This window comes from Rutidosis leptorrhynchoides, chromosome 1 (assembly GCF_046630445.1).
Source record: "Rutidosis leptorrhynchoides isolate AG116_Rl617_1_P2 chromosome 1, CSIRO_AGI_Rlap_v1, whole genome shotgun sequence".
Taxonomy (NCBI): domain Eukaryota; kingdom Viridiplantae; phylum Streptophyta; class Magnoliopsida; order Asterales; family Asteraceae; genus Rutidosis; species Rutidosis leptorrhynchoides.
This window is the reverse complement of record NC_092333.1, coordinates 186,858,192-186,882,329: the sequence shown is the minus strand read 5'-3', so window position 1 is coordinate 186,882,329 and position 24,138 is coordinate 186,858,192. Positions and strand designations below refer to the sequence as shown.

The 24,138-nt window shown below is 32.4% G+C and overlaps 1 protein-coding gene across 1 annotated transcript; it reads right to left on the bottom strand.

The window, feature by feature from the left end:
- Positions 1-22,630: 22,630 nt before the first annotated feature.
- On the bottom strand, positions 22,631-23,685 carry LOC139892958 (uncharacterized). Its single transcript, XM_071876091.1, has 5 exons — positions 23,656-23,685; positions 23,490-23,545; positions 22,994-23,183; positions 22,850-22,904; positions 22,631-22,731 (listed from the first exon to the last, which is right to left on the bottom strand). The coding sequence occupies exons 1-5, from the start codon at positions 23,683-23,685 to the stop codon at positions 22,631-22,633; spliced, it is 432 nt and encodes a 143-aa protein (XP_071732192.1).
- Positions 23,686-24,138: the final 453 nt, after the last annotated feature.

Below are 24,138 nucleotides of genomic sequence, written 5' to 3'. Positions count from 1 at the left end.
ATGAAGAAGAAATACCCGCATCTATTTCCAGAAGATTCGTCAACACCTTCAACAGCTTAAAATTTCGGGACGAAATTTATTTAACGGGTAGGTACTGTAGTGACCCGAACTTTTCCATGTTTATATATATTAATTGAGATTGATATTTACATGATTAAATGTTTCCAACATGTTAAGCAATCAAACTTGTTAAGACTTGATTAATTGAAATAGGTTTTATATAGACAATTGACCACCCAAGTTGACCGGTGATTCACGAACGTTAAAACTTGTAAAAACTATATGATGACATATATATGGTTATATATATAGTTAACATGATATTATGATATGTAAACATATCATTAAGTATATTAACAATGAACTACATATGTAAAAACAAGACTACTAACTTAATGATTTTGAAACGAGACATATATGTAACGATTATCGTTGTAACGACATTTAATGTATATATATCATATTAAGAGATATTCGTACATCATAATATCATGATAATATAATAATTTAAAATCTCTTTTGATATTATAAACATTGGGTTAACAACATTTAACAAGATCGTTAACCTAAAGGTTTCAAAACAACATTTACATGTAACGACTAACGATGACTTAACGACTCAGTTAAAATGTATATACATGTAGTGTTTTAATATGTATTCATACACTTTTGAAAGACTTCAATACACTTATCAAAATACTTCTACTTAACAAAAATGCTTACAATTACATCCTCGTTCAGTTTCATCAACAATTCTACTCGTATGCACCCGTATTCGTACTCGTACAATACACAGCTTTTAGATGTATGTACTATTGGTATATACACTCCAATGATCAGCTCTTAGCAGCCCATGTGAGTCACCTAACACATGTGGGAACCATCATTTGGCAACTAGCATGAAATATCTCATAAAATTACAAAAATATGAGTAATCATTCATGACTTATTTACATGAAAACAAAATTACATATCCTTTATATCTAATCCATACACCAACGACCAAAAACACCTACAAACACTTTCATTCTTCAATTTTCTTCATCTAATTGATCTCTCTCAAGTTCTATCTTCAAGTTCTAAGTGTTCTTCATAAATTTCAAAAGTTCTAGTTTCATAAAATCAAGAATACTTTCAAGATTGCTAGCTCACTTCCAATCTTGTAAGGTGATCATCCAACCTCAAGAAATCTTTGTTTCTTACAGTAGGTTATCATTCTAATACAAGGTAATAATCATATTCAAACTTTGGTTCAATTTCTATAACTATAACAATCTTATTTCAAGTGATGATCTTACTTGAACTTGTTTTCGTGTCATGATTTTGCTTCAAGAACTTTGAGCCATCCAAGGATCCATTGAAGCTAGATCCATTTTTCTCTTTTCCAGTAGGTTCATCCAAGGAACTTAATGTAGTAATGATGTTCATAACATCATTCGATTCATACATATAAAGCTATCTTATTCGAAGGTTTAAACTTGTAATCACTAGAACATAGTTTAGTTAATTCTAAACTTGTTCGCAAACAAAAGTTAATCCTTCTAACTTGACTTTTAAAATCAACTAAACACATGTTCTATATCTATATGATATGCTAACTTAATGATTTAAAACCTGGAAACACGAAAAACACCGTAAAACCGGATTTACGCCGTCGTAGTAACACCGCGGGCTGTTTTGGGTTAGTTAATTAAAAACTATGATAAACTTTGATTTAAAAGTTGTTATTCTGAGAAAATGATTTTTATTATGAACATGAAACTATATCCAAAAATTATGGTTAAACTCAAAGTGGAAGTATGTTTTCTAAAATGGTCATCTAGACGTCGTTCTTTCGACTGAAATGACTACCTTTACAAAAACGACTTGTAACTTATTTTTCCGACTATAAACCTATACTTTTTCTGTTTATATTCATAAAATAGAGTTCAATATGAAACCATAGCAATTTGATTCACTCAAAACGGATTTAAAATGAAGAAGTTATGGGTAAAACAAGATTGGATAATTTTTCTCATTTTAGCTACGTGAAAATTGGTAACAAATCTATTCCAACCATAACTTAATCAACTTGTATTGTATATTATGTAATCTTGAGATACCATAGACACGTATACAATGTTTCGACCTATCATGTCGACACATCTATATATATTTCGGAACAACCATAGACACTCTATATGTGAATGTTGGAGTTAGCTATACAGGGTTGAGGTTGATTCCAAAATATATATAGTTTGAGTTGTGATCAATACTGAGATACGTATACACTGGGTCGTGGATTGATTCAAGATAATATTTATCGATTTATTTCTGTACATCTAACTGTGGACAACTAGTTGTAGGTTACTAACGAGGACAGCTGACTTAATAAACTTAAAACATCAAAATATATTAAAAGTGTTGTAAATATATTTTGAACATACTTTGATATATATGTATATATTGTTATAGGTTCGTGAATCAACCAGTGGCCAAGTCTTACTTCCCGACGAAGTAAAAATCTGTGAAAGTGAGTTATAGTCCCACTTTTAAAATCTAATATTTTTGGGATGAGAATACATGCAGGTTTTATAAATGATTTACAAAATAGACACAAGTACGTGAAACTACATTCTATGGTTGAATTATCGAAATCGAATATGCCCCTTTTTATTAAGTCTGGTAATCTGAGAATTAGGGAACAGACACCCTAATTGACGCGAATCCTAAAGATAGATCTATTGGGCCTAACAAACCCCATCCAAAGTACCGGATGCTTTAGTACTTCGAAATTTATATCATATCCGAAGGGTGTCCCGGAATGATGGGGATATTCTTATATATGCATCTTGTTAATGTCGGTTACCAGGTGTTCACCATATGAATGATTTTTATCTCTATGTATGGGATGTGTATTGAAATATGAAATCTTGTGGTCTATTGTTACGATTTGATATATATAGGTTAAACCTATAACTCACCAACATTTTTGTTGACGTTTAAAGCATGTTTATTCTCAGGTGAATATTAAGAGCTTCCGCTGTTGCATACTAAAATAAGGACAAGATTTGGAGTCCATATTTGTATGATATTGTGTAAAAACTGCATTCAAGAAACTGATTTCGATGTAACATATTTGTATTGTAAACCATTATGTAATGGTCGTGTGTAAACAGGATATTTTAGATTATCATTATTTGATAATCTACGTAAAGCTTTTTAAACCTTTATTTATGAAATAAAGGTTATGGTTTGTTTTAAAAATGAATGCAGTCTTTGAAAAACGTCTCATATAGAGGTCAAAACCTCGCAACGAAATCAATTAATATGGAACGTTTTTAATCAATAAGAACGGGACATTTCATAAATGACGATAAATAAAATAACAATAAATAAAATTACGATAGAATATGAAATAAAAGGATTATGCTTATTTAAACTTCCGTAATCATGATGTTTGACGTTTGATTTTAATTAATTGTTACCCGGGTTAATTGTCCTTTGTCCTGGTTTATTTGATACCTATCTGGTTTTTGTCTATAATAGTCCATCGGTCATAAATATAAAGTGAAATTGTCCTCGTCAAATTACCATTATACCCGAAGTCAAATATTCCAACTAATTGAGGATTTAAACTGTGACGCAGTTATCATTTCTGTCAACAATTACACCAGTTATCACTTGTATGTAATCCACCCCTGTTTTAATTAGTTTATGAATATTAATTCATCCACTTGATCAGAATGAATAATCAATTACCCAACCCAATTGATTAATTAAATGATTATAACAGATTACATATGAACGTCATTAAATAGGACAACCATAATCATTATTAATTATTAGGTTAATTAATTTGAAGATAGGTTCGACAGACTCCAATGAGTTGTCACTCGATTAGACAATACCCCCCATCTATTAATAGTCAATTGTCCAATTTCCACAAGTGTCGGTCTTTTGTCCAAACCCTAGTTATGGTACAAAATCCAATAACCCCATCTTAATATTTAGTCCAACATCACGATTACTTTGGCTCAAATAAGCATAATAATAACTTAGTTACGAGACATTAATTTAAAAAGGAAGAACATAACTTACAATGATTATTTATAGCGTAGCGTTACACGAACAGAGTTTCGATTTAAAACCCGTAAAACATTCTTACAATAATCCAATTATTATTAAACCTAAATTATAATTATAATTATAAAATATATATATATATATATATATATATATATATATATATATATATATATATATATATATATATATATATATATATATATATATATATATATATATATATATATATATATATATATATATATATATGAGAAAGGAAAAGAAAAAGGTGTAGTTTCTTCATTACTCAGTGCCTTGCTTTTATAGGCAAATGATTGATACTGTTGTAGGTGGAATGTTAGCTGGCTACCATTCAAAGTTGAATCAATAATATCTCGTTGCGAATTATTGATTTGAAATTTTCACTTATGACCCTTTAACTATGCTCAATTAACAACTTTTTATTATTTATTATTATTCTTAATATGAATTATTTAAATATTGTATTATATTCTTGTGCATAGTTGACTTGTACTTTCAGCTCCGTTGCATCGAGCGTTGAAAGTTGGTTCATGTCTCGGTTCCGGATTTTCGAACGCCTTTTCGTATAATTTAATATCTTGTACTTTGCGTTTTGCGGCTTGTACTTTTGTAATTTTGAGACGTTTCTCATCAATAAATTGAACCACTTGAATTGTACTTTGTACTTTTTTGCTTTTTGGTCATTTGCGTCTTCAAATCGTCGAATCTGTCTTTTGTCTTCACCTTTTATTATTTAAACGATAATTACTTGAAATTAGAACAATTGCAACTAAAAGCTTGTCTTTCTTAAAGGATAATGCTATGAAATATATGTTCGTTTTTAGCATTATCAAATATTCCCACCCTTGAGCGTTGCTTGTCCTCAAGCAATATAGAACTTGAATATAACTTTACCAGAATCACTTTTTTATTCTTCACACTTTGTACATAAGTGATTTCAATACGGCGGTATGAACAATGATAGTAACGATGTGGTTTACAGTCCCACATGACTATGAAAATTTAGATCCTTTAAGGAAATTGGATCTTTATGAAAACATTTGATCTTTTGAAAATTCATTCTAGATTTTATCCTAGATAAGTTTTCCAGAATAACCCTTCACCGGTGTTTGCAAATTGTTTTTATGGGTTTGGTGAGTTTCAGATTTGAAAATTTTAGCTCAAAACTTATGGTTTTGTGTCACCCACTTGCTAACCTTGTATTGGGAAAGCAACACGTCCAGTATACTTGCTCCGTATATTACCTTTCGGTAGACTACCGTCCGGTTGTAAAGGAAAGCGTTGAACAAGCAATTGTTAAGGCAATGTCCCGTGACATGCTTTTGATTATGGTCTATAACGTGTTGGATGCAATTACTATCCTTTGTAGGAGCAATAGTAAAGATCACCCTATAGTTTTTCGATCTGGCACAAGGTCCTGTCTTCGACCATGCTATGCAACCACCGTTCTTACAGTTGACACCCGATTTGGTTCAGGTGACCTAATGAATTTCAGGTGAATTCTTAGAATTTTACATTCAATGGTAATGAACGCATTGAAAATAGGTTTTTCAGAAAACAAATCGGTTTTATTTTGATCAAAATATTTTCTCGTTCAAGCTCGAGTTTAGATATCATCGAATTCCATGAGTTTGTAATTCTTAATCTTTTAGGTCAATCTCAAGGATTGAGTAATATCAGGCTTAAAAGATGATTTTTAATCTTTAAGGAGATTATCCTTTCTAGGGGTCTGATTCATTAGTCTTATCAAGCTAATTTGCACGGCGCCCTCCCCATTTTACGAGAGAGATCCTCTCATGGTTAGGATAAGTCTGACCACTTGGCGACCCTGTCTGATGCTGAGGTCCGTGGATTTCTAGCTGATTTTCGAGAAAACTTTTCAAGGTTTTTCGTAGACTCTACAACTGGTCTGGACGACAACTTCCTGACCTAAATCAAGAAGCGCGTATCTTTTTCGGAAGACTTTACTTCCTTTTAATGATGGAATTGATTCATTGTGTAGATCCATCTTTCTTTCAAATATATTACAGTAAATCGGGTAAAACTGATTAGTTTAGTCCAAAGCAAAAGTACCTACAATAATCTTATACAAAAATATGTGATATATGTTTTAAAGAACTTGGTGCATTCTTTCCACACTTAGCTTTTATTTATTCTTTTCTTTGCCTTTTTATTCTCTTCTATTCCATTTTAAATGAATTCTATCGTTTTAGGGTGTTTCTCAATTTATGTCCTTTCCGAGGTAACGATAATTTAGGTATTAACACCTAGTTTTCATCGTTCATAAATATGTATAAACATGATTTTGAATTCATTTAGTTGAAAATTTTTCAAATTTTCACAAAATTTGGTAATTAAACCAAGTGTAAACCCGAGAGAATTTATAACCCTTCCCCACACTTGAGATCTTGCAATGCCCTCATTTGCAAGAAATCAGTAAAAATTTAAATTCATGAGGGTGATTAGTGTAGAAAAATGATTAAAAATACCGAGTTTGCAAACCTATTGTTTTATATCACATTTGATATTTTACGTTTTGTAGTTAAAATTAGTAGCTTTTGCTGAACATAATGCCAGTTTTTGAAAGTGTGCTATTTTACCCTGTTTTGTACATAATATAAACTACAAACAAATATATACATAATATTTTTTTATATATAAAACCTTTATTTATTAAAACAATTTAAATGAATAATTTTTAACATTTTGTTTCCTTTTACTTTAGGTAGAGGTAGTTTCGGTACGTTTACCTAGTCCATTCCTCGACAAAATTTTAAAATTTGTCATTTTAAAGTGTTTGTTTTAAAAGCAAAGATTTTCGGGTTTTTTTTTTAATATGTTTTTGGCATACTTTAGATCAATAAGATTAAAAATAATGATAACAAAATTTCTCGTCCCGCCCTTGGGTAAAGCAATTTCGGTTCAACGACCTAGTCTTCAACTCACGACGAATTTTAGAAACCATATTTTTAACTTAATGAAATAAAGTAAATTTTGTTTTTAAATTCACACCAAACTTAAATTTAGAAAGCATATTAATTTCATATAAAACCTACAAAATAAAAAAAAATCAGAATGGGGGGAGAAAACCAGTTCTTTAGTGTCTGCTAGTGGAAAAGACCAATCGAATTCCATTCTCGGAACTATACGAGAACATAACAACTAACCCTAGACAGTATTATTTCTTAGAACATTTGAATCTCCCCACACTTAAGTAGCTGTGGTGTCGAAATTGTGGTTAACTTCATTGTCAATTTCTCTTGGACCATAATCAACTTGCATATCTGTGACTTTTGCTTTAAGCCATTGGTTGGATTCCTGTGTAATATCCACAAATTCAACTAGTTTTGCTTTTTCTTTAGGCAAAAGATTGGATACTAATCGGTTACATAACTTAAAGTTCCCCTTTGTTCTAGCATCGCGAATCTGTTTAATAAGTTTCTTCATTGAACTATTAATAACGGGGTCATTTAATTTCGTATCAACAACGGGGTTCTTTGTTATCAAGTTATCATTAGGTGTTACTTCATCTTCCCCACACTTAGGCGTTTTATTATTGTTAAGCACTACCGTTGGAGTTGGTAAAACAACATGGTTCTTACCAATCATTTTTGTTGGTTCAACGGTTTTGGTTGGTGGAGATTTAGACTTTCAAATCACAAAGGTGATCGATTTTTCATCATTACTAAGTGTCATTCTACATTTTCTTACATCAAATAACGCCCCGGTGGACGCTAAAAATGGTCGACCTAAAATTAGAGGAATGTTTGGGTCCTCTTCTATGTTAATGACAATAAATTCGATTAGAAAGGTTAAATTACCCACTTAAACAGGTAGGTTGTCAGTAATTCCAACTGGGTGCCTAATGGTTTGATCAAAGAGTCGGACACTCATCTCTGTTGGACTTAACTCACCTACTCCTAATCTCTTATATAATGAAAGAGGCAAAACACTCACACTCGCACTCGCACCTAAATCTGCTAGTGCATCATACATGACACAATCACTAAGTAGACAAGGAACAATAAATTCACCCGGATCACCCACCCTAGGTGGAGGTTTTGGTGGAACTGTCTTCACCAAGTTTACTTTTACGATTTTTGTTTCTTGTACTTTCTTATTCTTCTTCTTCTTTCCAGAGGTATCACAAACTTTATTTCCTATTACTTGCTCATACTCAACTCCTTTTCTTGGAAACGGGATAGGTGGTCTGTATGGTGCCGCCACTGGCTTTACATACTCGGGTGGTGGTGGTGTAACTTCTTCATTGTTACTCACATCTAAAACCTTCCCATCTTCTGGTGTTGGTTTTTCAGAATTTGTTGACACCATATTAACATTCTCATTCCGAGGATTTACTTCAGTATTACTTGGTAGCTTTCCTTGTTCCCTCTCACTCATCATGCTAGCAAGAGTACCTACGTGTTTTTCTAGATTCAAAATGGAAGCTTATTGAGTTATTAATGACTGATCAAACCTCTCATTCGTTTGGGTTTGAGTTGCAATAAATTGTGTTTGAGATTCCATTAGCTTTGCCATCATTTCTTCTAGATTTGGATTTTTCTCTTCGGTTTGTTGTGGTCGTTTATACAAGCTAGGTCTTTGTTGATTGAAAGTGTTGTTTTGAGTTGGTTGGTTATTCAGACCTTGTTGGTTGTACGAGTTATTGTTAGGTCCATTTGGATTGTAAAGAATGTTTTGATTTCGATTGAAGTTTGGCCTTGGCGGTTAATAATTATTTTGATAATTATTTCCCGACCTTTGGTTCATGTAGGAAACATTCTCACATTGTTCCATCGTTTGTTCAATGTGACAATCTTTCGTTAAGTGTGGTCCACCGCATTGCTCACAACTGATTCGTATTGCGTGAATATCTTTATTCATCTTTTTCATTCGTCTCTCGAAAGCATCTATTTTTGCGGAAACGGAATCAAATTCATGGCTAGAATCGGTTCTAGCCGCTTTAGATGAACGAAAGATATCTTTTTCCTGGTGCCACTCATGCGAGTGAGAGGCTGTGTTATCAATAATTTTGTGAGCTTCGGTTACGGTTTTCTTCATAATGGAACCACCAGCTGCTATGTCGATGTCTTTTCGTGTAGTGATGTCGCATCCTTCATAGAATATTTGTACTATTTGATAAGTATCTAAACCGTGTTGAGGACATCCTCTCAACAATTTTCCAAATCTTGTCCACGCCTCATATAATATTTCATTTGGCTTTTGCGCGAACGTAACAATTTCTCCTTGAAGTCTCACGGCTTTAGATGCCGGAAAGAATTGTTTAAGAAATTTCTCAACTAAAACATCCTATGTGTCAATCGCCCCTTCAGGTAACAATTCTAACCAATCTTTGGCTTCTCCCTTTAAAATCCAGGGAAACAACATGAGATAGATCTATTCATCCTCAACTTCTCTGATTTTGAATAGAGTACAAATCGTATTAAAGGTTTGAAGATGTTCATTTGGATCTTCTTTTGGCGTACCACTATATTGGCATTTATTAGTTACCATGTCTAAGATTTGTCCTTTGATTTCATAATCTGGCGCATTAATGTCTGGCTTAATAATGACGTGACCTTGGCCAGTGCGTGTGGCTCTCATTCGATCTTCCATACTTAGAAGTTCAGTTACTTCCATAATTGAATTTGTTGAATACGAATCACTAGAGGATTCTGATTTAATGGTTTCTTCCTCGACAATCTCTGGTTGAATGATTTGTGGTTCAGGAGGAATGATTAGTGGTTCAGGATCTCTGAATTGTCCCTGAATATCCTCCGAATTCTCAATTGTGAGGTCGGGTTCAAAAAATGGATTATCGGAAATTTGAATTGGAGTACTTGGTCGACTGGATGACGATTCTAAAGAAAAATCAACGGCGACAATATTGGCTAGATGTCTTGATCGAGTTACAGGTGGCGAACGTATGAATGGTGGTGAACGTTTTGCTCGGTGCATTCACTGAATATCCAATTAGTTATAAAAATAAAAATTATATATGTTATCAAATTAATAGACTTTTCTGATTTTGCCCACGTTTCGAATAGCCAATAGATGCAGCAGGTAGCCAGGACCCTTTAAATCGGAAGCCCACAACTCGCCACTAACAAATCCAACTATTACTACGAACCAGAAAATTTTGGATGTTTATCAATTTAACCACTTAATACAATTTTTTCGAAATTTTGAAATAAAAATCTATGTCCTAAAAACTAGAGCGTCGAGAAATAAGAAAGAAAAAGAGCGCGTCAAAAAATGTCGAAAAATAAAAGGTCGAAAAATAAGAAAATTGTAGCGCGTCGAAAATTAAAAAGGGATTCTAAACGAAAAACGGGAATTACTTAAAAGGATACTAAAATTTTAACACGGCGTCGCCAAAATTTAAGGCACCTTAATCTTAGTCTAAAGAAAAAGCACTTAAGGGATTTTACGGCAAAGCCTAAAAATCTAAAAGTATAAAAATAACTTTGGCAAAACTAAACTTAATACTAAAAGCTGTGACTAGAGTCTAAAAATCTAAAGGTAATAATACTTAATAAAAAAAATTTTACGTTTTAATTTTTTTTTTTTAAAAAAATTTTTTTAAATATTTTTTTATTTTATTTTTAATTTTTAAAAAAACGAGATTTTTTTTATTATTTTTTAAAATTTTTTTTTTCAATTTTATTTTATTTTATTATATTTTAAAAAAAAAAGGAAGTAGAAAAGCAAAAACTATTTAATTGTTTTTTTTAATTCATTTACTATTCATTGAATAGTAAATGAAACGAAATTAATTAATTTACTATTCACATGAAAGCGACATGATAGAAATTATTAATTATAAGTTACATAATATACCCCTGAAGTATTTAATAAATACGACTTTTTAAAACTTTACGATTCAAATTTGATTCAAAATTATTATTATATTATTATATTTTATTTCAATATTATTATATTATTATATTATTATATTTATTAAATTATTATATTTAAATAAAAATATCTTTAATCAGTCAAAAACTAAAAAAAAAACTTAAATACCCCGTGAAGACACAAAAAGTGTCCCCGGCAGCGGCGCCAAAAACTTGATGTGTTCTAGAGGGCGTGTATGAAACGGCTATCAGTTTTATATTTATTTACTACAGGAAATCACCTAAATTAAACTAAAACACAAAAGGCAAGTATACCTATCGAGTAATAATATAGCTAAGGTAAAGTCCGGGAGGTCGATCCATGGACACTATTATTGGGTGTCTTACTAGGTCAAATTAGTTAATTAAGTAGTTAAACTAGATTTAGTAATATATAGTAATTATAGGTAACTTTGGGGGGAATTACCGTTTAACGACCGGTTTGTCGATTTTATATTTTTAAGCGTAAAGATAAATGACAATAATTAAAGTGCGTAAAATAAATAAATGACGATAAATAAAATAACAATAAATAAAATTGCGATAGAATATGAAATAAAAGGATTATGTTTATTTAAACTTCCTTAATCATGATGTTTGACGTTTGATTTTAATTAATTGTTACCCGGGTTAATTATCCTTTGTCCTGATTTATTTGATACCTATCTGGTTTTTGTCCATAATAGTCCATCAGTCATAAATATAATGTGCGAGTGTCCTCGTCAAATTACCCTTATACCCGAAGTCAAATATTCCAACTAATTGAGGATTTAAACTGTGACGCAGTTATCACTTCTGTCAACAATTACACCAGTTATCACTTGTATGTAATCCACCCCTATTTTAATTAGTTTATGAATATTAATTTATCCACTTGATCAGAATGAATAATCAATTACCCAACCCAATTGATTAATTAAATGATTATAACAGATTCCATATGAACGTCACTAAATAGGACAACCATAATCATTATTAATTATTAGGTTAATTAATTTGAAGATAGGTTCGACAGACTCCAATGAGTTGTCACTCGATTAGATAATACCCCCATCTATTAATAGTCAATTGTTCAATTTTCACAAGTGTCGGTCTTTTGTCCAAACCCCAATTATGGTACAAAATCCAATAACCCCATCTTAATATTTAGTCCAACATCACGATTACTTCGGCTCAAATAAGCATAATAATAACCCAGTTACGAGACATTAATTTAAAAAGGAAGAACATAACTTACAATGATTATTTATAGTGTAGCGTTACACGGACAGAGTTTCGATTTGAAACCCATAAAACATTCTTACAATAACCCAATTATTACTAAACTGTTATAATTCAGTAGGCTTATAACTACCTTTAGTGGTTATAAGAACAAAGAGAGAAAAAAGAGAGAAGAAAGAGAGAAGAAATGTTGATATTGATATTTCAAGAGAAATGGTGCACCTTAAATGGCTACCATACATGTATATTTATAGCATAAAATATTACTATGCAAGAAATATAATAATAATAAAATTAACATCCAATCTAGATATTTTATAACACTCCCCCTTGGATGACAATTTTATTAGAGAATAATTAGTACTGCCTCGTTAAAAACCTTGCTTAAAGAAAAACCCAGTGGGATAAAAACTTTAGTCAAGGGAAAAAGAGTGCAGTATAGAGTTGACTCCCCCTCAAGTAGACATCGCTGAGTCGTCACATATTTTGAACTTGCTTCATGCCAATATTGTGAACGTGTGTTCTGAAAACAGCGGTTGACAATGCTTTGGTATAAAGATCAGCAGAGTTGTTGATTGAACGTATCTCATTTTAATCTGGTTGTCTTATATGAGAAGAATCAGAGGTTTTCATCTGAAACTTTATCATCTAAATCTTTTATGTACAAGTTTAGCCCCTGTGATTTGTCTATAGTCTCCTTCATGGTTTGCTTAAACCATTGTTTCAATTCCTATTCCCTTTTAGTCTTTTCTGAGCCTTACCAACATACCATTCTTTTCCATCAAACTTATGACCGTTAATACCGTCTATGGCTTTGGCGCCTCGTCAGTATTTATATTTTGTTCAGTCACTTTTGATACTCTTCTTTCATTTGTATTATGCAAGCTGCATTATCTTCATATATAGTTGTTGGTGAAGATAGTTGTTAGTCTTTTATAGCGTTCTAGTCCACAAGAATCAATAATGATTTGTGTCATTGATCTCAACCAAACACATTTTCGAGTAGTTTCATATAATGCAATCACTTCGTCATGATTTGATGATGTTGCAACAAGTGTTTGTTTTAAGAACGCCATGATTTTGTGGTACCTCCATTTAGGAATACATATCGAGTTTGAGATTTATCTTTATGAGGATTTGATGAATGACCTGCATATACATAATCAACCAAATCTTGTTTTGAAACGTTAGAATAAAATAATTTTAAATCAGCAGTTTCTCAGGGGTATCAAAATATGTGTTTGTCCCATTCCAATGTCTTTTTGTAAGGGCTGAGTTGAACCTTGTCAACAAATTAACTGCAAAAGAAATGTCAGGTCTTGTACAATTTGTAAGATACATAACAGCCCCAATTGCACTAATATATGGAACTTCTGATCCGTTAATATCTTCATGATCTTCACGGGGATGAAATGGATCATTGTCAATATTGAGTGATCTAACAACCAATTGGTTTTATCTTTAAAAAATGTTTTAAAATCTTTTCAGTATAAGTTCTTTGATGTACAACTAGACCATTAGGCATATGCTCAATTTGCAATCCAAGGTAATACTTGGTTTTTTCAAGATTTTTTATTTCAAAATAATTCTTTAGAAGTTGAATAATTTCATAGATTTCTTTATCTGTTCATATGATGTTAAGAACATTGACATAAACAACTACGATTAGATATCCGAAACATTATTTTTTATAAAACATACGTGCAAAATAAGTTTATAAGTATACCCTTTTTTTATCAAGTAGTCATTTAATCGGTTATACCACATACGTCCCGGTTGTATAAACCCATTTAGAAATCTTTGCGATTTAATGGAATATATTCCCTTGGGTTTTACATTAGATGCTTATGATACCTTAACCCTTTAGGTATATTCATATATATCACTATTAAGTGATCCATACAGATAAGTAGTAACAACATTCATGAGATGCATTTAAATAACTACCAGGTTGATTAAGTATCTAATAAGTAATTGTATCCATTGCAGGAGGATAAGTTTTCCTCCTAATTCATTTCTGGTCTTTGTGGGAAATATTGAGTTACAAGTCTAGTTTTGCCTTGTAACTTCATTTGCACATTTTTTTTCGGATAAAAATTCATTTGTATCCCATACGTTTCACATCTTTAAAAGTGATAACGATTGATCCGAAAACTTTTCTTTTATCGAGCAATTCTAATTCAGCTCGTATTGCTCCTTTCCATTGAGCTCAATCATGTCCATTTTGTATATTCAATGACAGATTTTAGTTCCAGATCATTATCTTTATTCATGATGTCATTGTAACATTATATGAAAATATCTCATAGAGATTTTAATTTCATTTCGGTTCCATAATATTGCATAATTTATCGCAATTTTAGTATTTTCATTTACCAATATCCTCTGCAGAAGAAATATTGATTTGTGGTTCTTCTTGAACACTTTCTTTTACCTCATTATCAGCTGATTTTCTTTTTCGAGGATTTTTATCTTCGGAACCAATTGATCTTCCACGTTTGATGCGTGCAAAGACTCAACAGTGACATTATTGCCAGCTTTTGGAATTTCAATTCGAGCTGGAGCATTTATCGCTGGTATATATGATTTAGTCACTTTTTTTTTATATCTGTAAATGCATAAAGTAATTAATTTGCAAGTTCTTGCATATGCATTATTTTTGAACTTTCGTTTCACATTCTTTTGTGCGAGTTCAATATACCTTAATTGATGTTCACATCATGAAGCATCATTTTTTTATTTCTCCCCCTAATCTAGGGAACAATGTTTTATTAAAATGACAATCAGCAAAACGTGCTGTAAAAATATCACCCATCATGGGTTCAATATATATCTTATGATTGAAGATGTTTTATATCCAAAATATATTGCCATCTTTCTTTGAAGAACCATTTTATTGTGTTGTGGTGATACAATTGGAACATACACTGCACAACCAATGTTCTAAGGTGGGAAATATTTGGCTCTTGGCCAATATCAAGTAGTAAGTAAAAATATTTATGACTTCCACATGGTATAATGCGAATTAATGTCGCAGCATGTAAATTTACATGTCCACATATAAATATTGAGAGTTTTGTACTCATTACCAATTGTCTAGTTATTAGCTGCAAGCGTTTATCTATTGATTCAGCTAAACCAATTTTGTGTATGCACATGAGCAACTGGATGTTCAACAACAATCCATGTAGACATATAATAATCATTAAATGCTTAAGATGTTAACTCACCAGCATTATCAAGTCTCATCTTTTTAATGGTGTAATCATAATAATGTGTTCTCAATTTAATAATTTGTGCAAGAAACTTTGCAAATGTCATATTACGGCTTGATAACACACAAACATGAGACCATCCGCTAGATGCTTCTATTAGAATCATGAAGTCCACATGATGGATGAATTGGTCCATATATATAACCTTGAATTCTTTCAAGAAACATTGGTGATTCTTTCTCAATATTTTTTTTTTCATTAATCACCATATGTGCTTTTCATTTAATCACCATACGTGTTTTTCATTAATCACCATATGTGCTTTTTCATTAATCACCATATGCGCTTTTCATCATATATTCTTTTTCACCATATGCGCTTTTAATCATATGTGCTGTGCTTTTCATCATATGCACTTTTCATCATATGCGTTTTTAATCATATTGCATTGATACATGAATTATGTTATTTCTTAATATTGATTAATCATTTAAACAACGTGTACAAATTTTAAACAAGACACTTTTCTTGTATAGATTGGTTATACAATCAAGTTGCTCTAATATTTAGATTTAGAATATTTATAATAACATTAAATACTTAAAAAAATCATCTAACTAATAGAAAAGATGCTTTTTCTTTCTTAAAATTGGTATGTTTTTTTTGTTTTTATTTTTCTTTGATATGTTTGAGTAGGAAAAAATAAGGACAAAGAAGTTTTAGAAAATGAAAACCAATTGGTAATTGCCGTCCCCATTAATTCATGAATGGGCCCACCTTCTTAACCTTATTGTCTAAACTTATACCAACATTAGGCCCAACCCACAAGATACGCTACGATTCGTAAATTGACATGTCCTTTCCCATTTCTTTTTGTAAACATACCCATCAAAATATTTATTTAATTTATAAAATAAATAACAAATATCACGTAACTCTTGTATTTCTCAATTTTCATTGATAACTTGTTTCGTGTACATACTTTCATAGTTTGATGTGACATTTTTTTTGTTTGTCACTAAGATAAATTTCTTGTTACATTTTTAAACTTTTCCGCAAGACAACTTCTATTTTATAGAGTAAAATATAACACTTATTTTATTAAGATGAAATTTTACAGAGATAAATGGCATTTATCTCTCAAATATTTGTTTTATTACTGTAATATTTTAGATACTCAAGGCAGAGACGGATCTTGAACGACTTTAGTGGGAGGACCAAAATTATTTCAAAAAAAACTTATATTAGAAAGATTCTAAAATTTTGGAGGGGCTATTATATAAAATATTTATATTTTAGATCCCAGAAAATAAAATTTACACTAAGAGGACAATTTTTTTGGAGGGGCCACTGCCCACCCCTGCCACCCCAAAGATTCGTCCCTGACTCAAAGGTAAAAAATGATTTTATGTTAGTCGCTCTAAAATTCAAGCGTGTTATACTGTTATTAGTACATAGGTATCTAATTATATTTTATCCTTATTATTTTTATATTTTCCTTATAGAATGACATGTGAAAACCTGTGACATCTCACATCAAATATATGTGTGGTTGTACTAGATCCTAATGAACTCAGTCTTTTTACATTTTTATTTTTTTTTCTTTGTTATGCTTATTACCAACCATGTGTACTACCTTATCAAGACATTTACCATAATATCCTTCAAACAAGTGAAGCCATTTAAAATTGATACCACCTGACAACGGACCCCATCGTATTCGTATTGATCAGAATTAATCTCGACCCATGGTACCATGTTGTCAAATGACGTGTTGCGTACATAAAGTACCGTGTTGTCAAATGACGTGTTGCGTACAATCATGAGGTCTTATTAACATAAATATAAATGTTAGTGAAGTTAATAAGATTTAGATTACAGAAAATATAATTCATGCGGTATAACCGACCATATATAACTTAAATAACATAAATATAAATGTTAGTGAAGTTAATAAAAGTTAGATTTCATAAATATAATTCAGGCGGTATAACCGGCCATATATAACTTAAATAACATAAATATAAATGTTAGTGAAGTTAGGAGTTAGATTACAGAAATATAATTCAGGCGGTATAACCGGCCATATATAAGTTAAATAACATAAATATAAATTTTAGTTATGATGATAATAATATTTACCTTACTAATAAATAATCAGAGGCGAAGCTAAAAATTTTGATTAAGGGTGACATAATTTAATTTGAAATAATAACACCAAAATATGTTTTTGCTGTTAACAATAAAAACATCAAAATATGTATCATAACTCAAAAGCGAAAAATATAAAATTCTTTTGAAGTTCCACAAATGCAGGTCAAAATATTGTATTATTTATTCACAAAAATCAACTCTTAAGATTTCTTATGCTTATAAATTTAGTAGAAATTAGAAAGTTGACTGTTTATAAACTTTACCTTTTAAATAAGGGGTAATAATTTATATAAATATATTTAAACAAAAAATAAATAAATATATTCTAGAAAAAATACTAATGTATAGAAACTTTGTGATATACTCCGTATTAAACTTAATTGGAGGTTAAACCCGATTATTTCTAAATTTTGTTGTAACATTTTGATTATTTCCAAATTTTATTGTAGTATCATTTTGGTTTCTCACTAAATCCTACTCCTAGTCCGTACTCATTTATATGAGAGTTAAATTGATCAACTTTAAATTTGAGGGGTCAAAATAATATATTAGATAATACTTAAAGGTCCTAAAATGAAATTTGTAATAAAAGAAACCCATCATCTCCACTAATCTAAGAAGTATAACTTTACATGTACCTGAGACCCAAAATTGTCGACCGGAAGTTTCGGAACTTTCATTGTTTCATTTTTAAAGTACCATTAGACATCATATACACCACCACAGTTGAGGGTGGCTCAACACCCCCCACGCCTATTGGATCCGCCATTGTAAATAATAGAAGATATCGTTAAAGAATTTTCTTACCTTGATTATACGGAGCACTTCGTGCTGATAACGTGTTATAATTCAGTAGGCTTATAACTACCTTTAGTGGTTATAAGAACAAAGAGAGAAAAAAGAGAGAAGAAAGAGAGAAGAAATGTTGATATTGATATTTCAAGAGAAATGGTGCACCTTAAATGGCTACCATACATGTATATTTATAGCATAAAATATTACTATGCAAGAAATATAATAATAATAAAATTAACATCCAATCTAGATATTTTATAACATAAACCTTAATTAAAATTATAATTATAAAATATATATAAATATATATATATATATATATATATATATATATATATATATATATATATATATATATATATATATATATATATATATATATATATATATATATATATATATATATATATATATATATATATATATATATATATATATATATATATATATATATCGTATATGATATGAGAAAGGAAAAGAAAAAGGTGTAGTTTCTTCATTACTCCGTGCCTTGCTTTTATAGGCAAATGATTGATACTGTTGTAGGTGAAATGTTAGCTGGCTACCATTTAAAGTAGAATCAATAATATCTCGTTGCAAATTATTGATTTGAAATTTTCACTTATGACCCTTTAACTATGCTCAATTAACAACTTTTTATTATTTATTATTATTCTTATTATGAATTATTTAAATATTATATTATATTCTTGTGCATAGTTGACTTGTACTTTCAGCTCCGTTGCATGTCTCGGTTCCGGATTTTTGAACGCCTTTTCGTATAATTTAATATCATGTACTTTGCGTTTTACGGCTTGTACTTTTGTAATTTTGAGACGTTTCTCATCAATAAATTGAACCACTTGAATTGTACTTTGTACTTTTTAGCTTTTTGGTCATTTGCGTCTTCAAATCGCCGAATCTGTCTTTTGTCTTCACCTTTTATTATTTAAACGATAATTACTTGAAATTAGAACAATTGCAACTAAAAGCTTGTCTTTCTTGAAGGATAATGCTATGAAATATATGTTCGTTTTTAACATTATCAAGGACCTTTCGGACCAACTACTTTCTTACTTATCTCGTACCGACTTTACTACTTTTCACTGTGAGTTATAGCATCCCTTTTTACTTTAACTATTTTGGGAACTGAGAAAACACGCGCGTTGTACCTTTTTACATACTAGGAACGAGTACTTAAACTTTATATATGTGTGGGTTATACAACAGCATAAACTTCCCCTTAGCTCGGTAACGTTTAGTCATTGGTCTTTGAACCGGTGAACGCGAATCTTAGATATGGATCCATAGGGTTTGACATCCCCACTCGGGCAAGTAGCGCTAGCATTTAATGGGTGTTTAATACTTCGTAAACATACGCACTCGCCAAGTGTACTTTTAGGGGGTGATATTACGCTAAGTTAGTTACCAAGTGCCCACGGTTGAACATATACTTTTCATACTGTTTTGAAATACTGAAATCTCGTGGCCTACCTTACATTACTGTTATACTTAAACTATAGCTCACCAACATTTGTGTTGACATTTTTAAGCATGTTTTCTCAGGTGCTTAGAGGTTTGATGCTTCTGCTGTAGTTGTCTTGCTGTGTAGACTCCCGCTGCTTTTGTTAGAGATGTCTCTGCATGAAACGTTTACCTTGCATTAACAAACTATGTTACTTATGAAATAATGAATTTGTAATGACCTACGGGTCTCGTACTTATGTTAATTGCTTCTATTCGTAGAAGCCTACTTTCATTGTAAAACTTTTGATGTTGGTTATGACGTCACCCTTTTCATGAATGCAAACTTATTTTAAAACAGCATATAGTGTTTGACCTTGTAATGATCCTGTTGTTAATGATCCGTACACGTTAATTTTGTACGGGGCATCACATTTGGTATCAGAGCATTGGTTGTAGGGAATTAGGTTGCATTAGTGAGTCTAGATCAGACCGAGTAGGATTCACTAATAGGACTAATCTACAACTTGCTAGTTTACTTGTTTCTGCGGAACTTGCTGCATGCTGCTGCTTACTTTTACTGCTATATGCCGTATACTGCTACTTGCTTTCACTACTGCATGCTATTATCTGCTTTCGATTGCATGATACTTGTTATTATTGCCATGCTACTTACTGCTATAGATGATCTAGACTGTCGTAGTTACTTTGGCTAATACGTGCTTGCTATATGACTTACTGACATAGAAAAAGTTATTTTTTCTTGTTCAGATGTCGGATATCCCGCCAATCATCATTGACTTGGACAGCAACTCAGATTCATCTGTCGACTCGCCTGCTACTGCTGCCGACTCACAGATCCCGTCATCGCTACCCTCCAGTGACTCTGGCGTATCATCCTCTGGGGACAGTAGCCATGCACCTGACCTGATGATCATCTCAGATGGAGACAGGGACCTAGAGGATATTCCAGCTCCACCTAACCCAGGACTCCCGGAGCCACAGCACCATTCTGGTGGTGCTGTGATTCCTGGGGAAAATGGGGACGGTCCTTTCCGCAATGAGCATGGACATTGGGCGAGATGCATTCCTGATGGACGTGTCGTGCTGATCCCGCCTGGAAGATACTGACGTATGACTACCGGTCAGGCACATCCACCTTCAGATGATTCAGACGACTCATCATCCGACGACTCATCATCTGATGACTCCATCGACGAGGATTCCGATGAGGACCCTGAGGAGGCGCCCGTGCAGCCGCCCTCTACCCCGCCGAAGAAGCGGTATCGTTTCGATGGTACTGTTATTCCGGGGGTTAACGGAGGCAGACCGTTCATGGACGCACGCGAACAGTTGGTTAGGGTTACCGCCCGTAAGCGGGTTGTGCCTTACCCTGCCGATCCATTCGTGCGTAAGGCTTCCCGTTACACACCATCTACTTTTGGTGCTGGACCGTCTGCACCACCAACTCAACCAGCATCATCTGCACCACCAGTTCTACGTGTACCATCTGCACCGCCTGCCCTACCAGCATCCCCCGTCGTCGAGGAACTGACAAGGGAAGTGCATATCCTCCATGCTCGGGTAACTGAGCTCGAGGACCAGGTGTCCCACATGATGGACATCCTTTACCCACCGTCACCATAGGGCTATTGTATTAGATTTCATTATGTAATCCCGTTTGTAGTTTCATATTTTACTCATGTATTGTACGAACCGTATGCGGATGTATGCAACTTTCTTATTTAATGAATGGAACTTGGTGTTGTTTAATTTCTGTACAGTGTTCTATTTACGTTACTATATGATGATTTTGTGGTATCTGTATCTAGTTGCATTACTTAATTTACATGCGATGTGTTGATTCCATGTTGGTTACCATATACCATATTACTAGTTATTGAATGCTGGATTTTGACTTAAGTCAAAATTTCTGTTTCGAAGATCAATGGCAAACGAAAGATCAACGCCCACAGCAGCACAGATTGAGGAAATGATAACTGAACGAATAGCCGCTGCAATTGCGAATGTTAACCCCCAAGCTCCACCTGTTAACCAGCACAATCATAACGGGTGTACCTATAAGGAATTTCAAAGCTGCAAGCCCCACAATTTCAGTGATACTAAGGGGCCAGTTGGACTGACGAGATGGTTTGAGAAATTAGAAGCTGTGTTCTGTGTGAGCAACTGCTCAGAAATGAACAAAACTAAGTATGCCTCCTGTACACTGTCGGATGGCGCTTTAACCTGGTGGAACACACTTGCTCAGGCTAAGGGTATTGACGAGGCTTATGCTACACCGTGGGAGGAATTTAAGGGGGCTATGATCGAGGAGTACTGCCCCAGAACAGAGATTCAGAAAATGGAAGCTGAGTTTTGGGAGTTGAAGGTTGTGGGAACCGATCTAGATGGTTATAACCGAAGGTACCTGGAATTAGCTCTGATGTGCCCCACGATGGTTACCCCGGAATTTAAGCGAATGGAACGGTATTTGTGGAGACTTCCCAAGTCCATTCAGGGAAATGTCACCTCTTCAAAACCTGCTGATGTCCCGGAAGCTATGCGCATGGCGCACACCCTAATGAACCAAATTATCAGCAAAGCACCAGAAAAGGGGAAATTCGAATCGGGAGCTAGTAATGAGAAACGTAAGTGGGACAGAAACAAGGGAAGGGTCTTTGATCAAAACCCAGCTAAGAGGCATGAAAGTTTCAAGGGAAACAATTCCAACCCGAACCCCAGCTCGAACCCTAACTACAAGGGTAGTCTCCCGCAGTGCAAGAGATGCTACAAGCATCATATAGGTGGCTGTTCAAATTCATTATGTTCAATAAATTTTTTAACACTATCAGCTGCTGCCAGCGAATCAAGGTACTTACAAAAATCACCGTCAGGACCTGTCCAGATTATTGAATTTAAAATTTTTATATATTTTTTATAAGTGTTTTCTAAAATTTTTTTAATTATATCTACCTTATTTAAAATATAAAAATCAATATAACCAATTACTTATACCATCATCTTTCTTATCATCCCGGTTATAAGTGTATGGGAACACCGCAGTGTATTTCTGAAAATTTCAGTCATTTTTCTATATCAGTTTTTACATTTTAAATTAATAATTAATAAATAAATATTTACATAACAAACACAACTTACTGGGTTCAGTATTGCCTTTTTTGGAGGATCATCTATTAGAACTATATTGGTTTCATTATACTCCCTTGGTTTCCATGGAAGTTTGTTTTCACGATTATCCCACAACAAATGAAGCGGTTTGAAGTACAAATACCTTTTGTCTTTGTCTGGGTGGTTTTTATTAATTTTTTTTAACACATTTTGTTTAATCCTGCAAAGAAACATTCTCATAGTATGACGTCTGCAAAAGTTAAATTTTTTATACATAGTAGGCAGAAAATAAAATGTAGAACAGCATGTAGAACATCATGTTCTACATTCTAAATTCTGATCATTAAACTTTTTAAACAGGATGTATATACTTACCCAACAGAATATGAATCGATTTTCATTGTTTGCCATCAGATATCCAACTATAGATCCATATTATACCTAAATATAATTCACATTAAATATTTGTAAATAGTTTTAATTTATATTACTTAATATATAACTACATTATATGCCAAAGGATTACCCTTCTCGTGATGTCCAAATCCCCACATTGAACTTGCTGAAGCAGAAATTCAAAATCTGATCGCAGTATAGTCTTTTAAACACTGAAATGTTATTTAAATTAAATTGACAAGTGACAATATTTTTTTTAAATATAAATAATATAAAAAATAGATTTTAAGACTTACCAGAGTGGTTTCCGGTTCTGTAATCTTCATTTTTAATGCTTTTTTGGCAAAATATAATATTGGTAAGCAATCCATTTATATCCTACACAATGAGCTTCTTCGTAGGATCATAATTTGTATCATCAACAAAGTCATTAATCGTCTTCATTTTATTCTCATTCTGCCGATTGTTTTTTAAATTCACAAGATCAACCTCAACATCCAAAACCTTAGCATGTACATCCTTAATCATTTCCGCCTTGGACTCCAAAACTCCAACTTTTTGTTCAACTCTAGAAAAGGATGTTCTCAAAACAATCTCATATACACTGTTCTTTTTCTCCATTTCCTGAACTTTTTCCTTTAAATTTCTAAGCTCGTAGGTAGCGTCTTTTACATCACTTTTCACAGTCTTTACGTCGTTAATCAGCATCTGTACTTTCTTCTCCAATTTTCTGATTACAGTGAAAACATTAAGGTTTTTTTCTTTGTACTTTGTTTTAT

Coding starts and splice junctions, on each gene's coding strand:
- LOC139892958 (XM_071876091.1), bottom strand. CDS start 23,685: ATGAAGATTACAGAACCGGAAACCACTCTG. Junction 23,546..23,655: donor CAGAACCGGAAACCACTCTG/GTAAGTCTTAAA, acceptor TACTGCGATCAG/ATTTTGAATTTCTGCTTCAG. Junction 23,184..23,489: donor ATTTGGACATCACGAGAAGG/GTAATCCTTTGG, acceptor GTTTCTTTGCAG/GATTAAACAAAATGTGTTAA.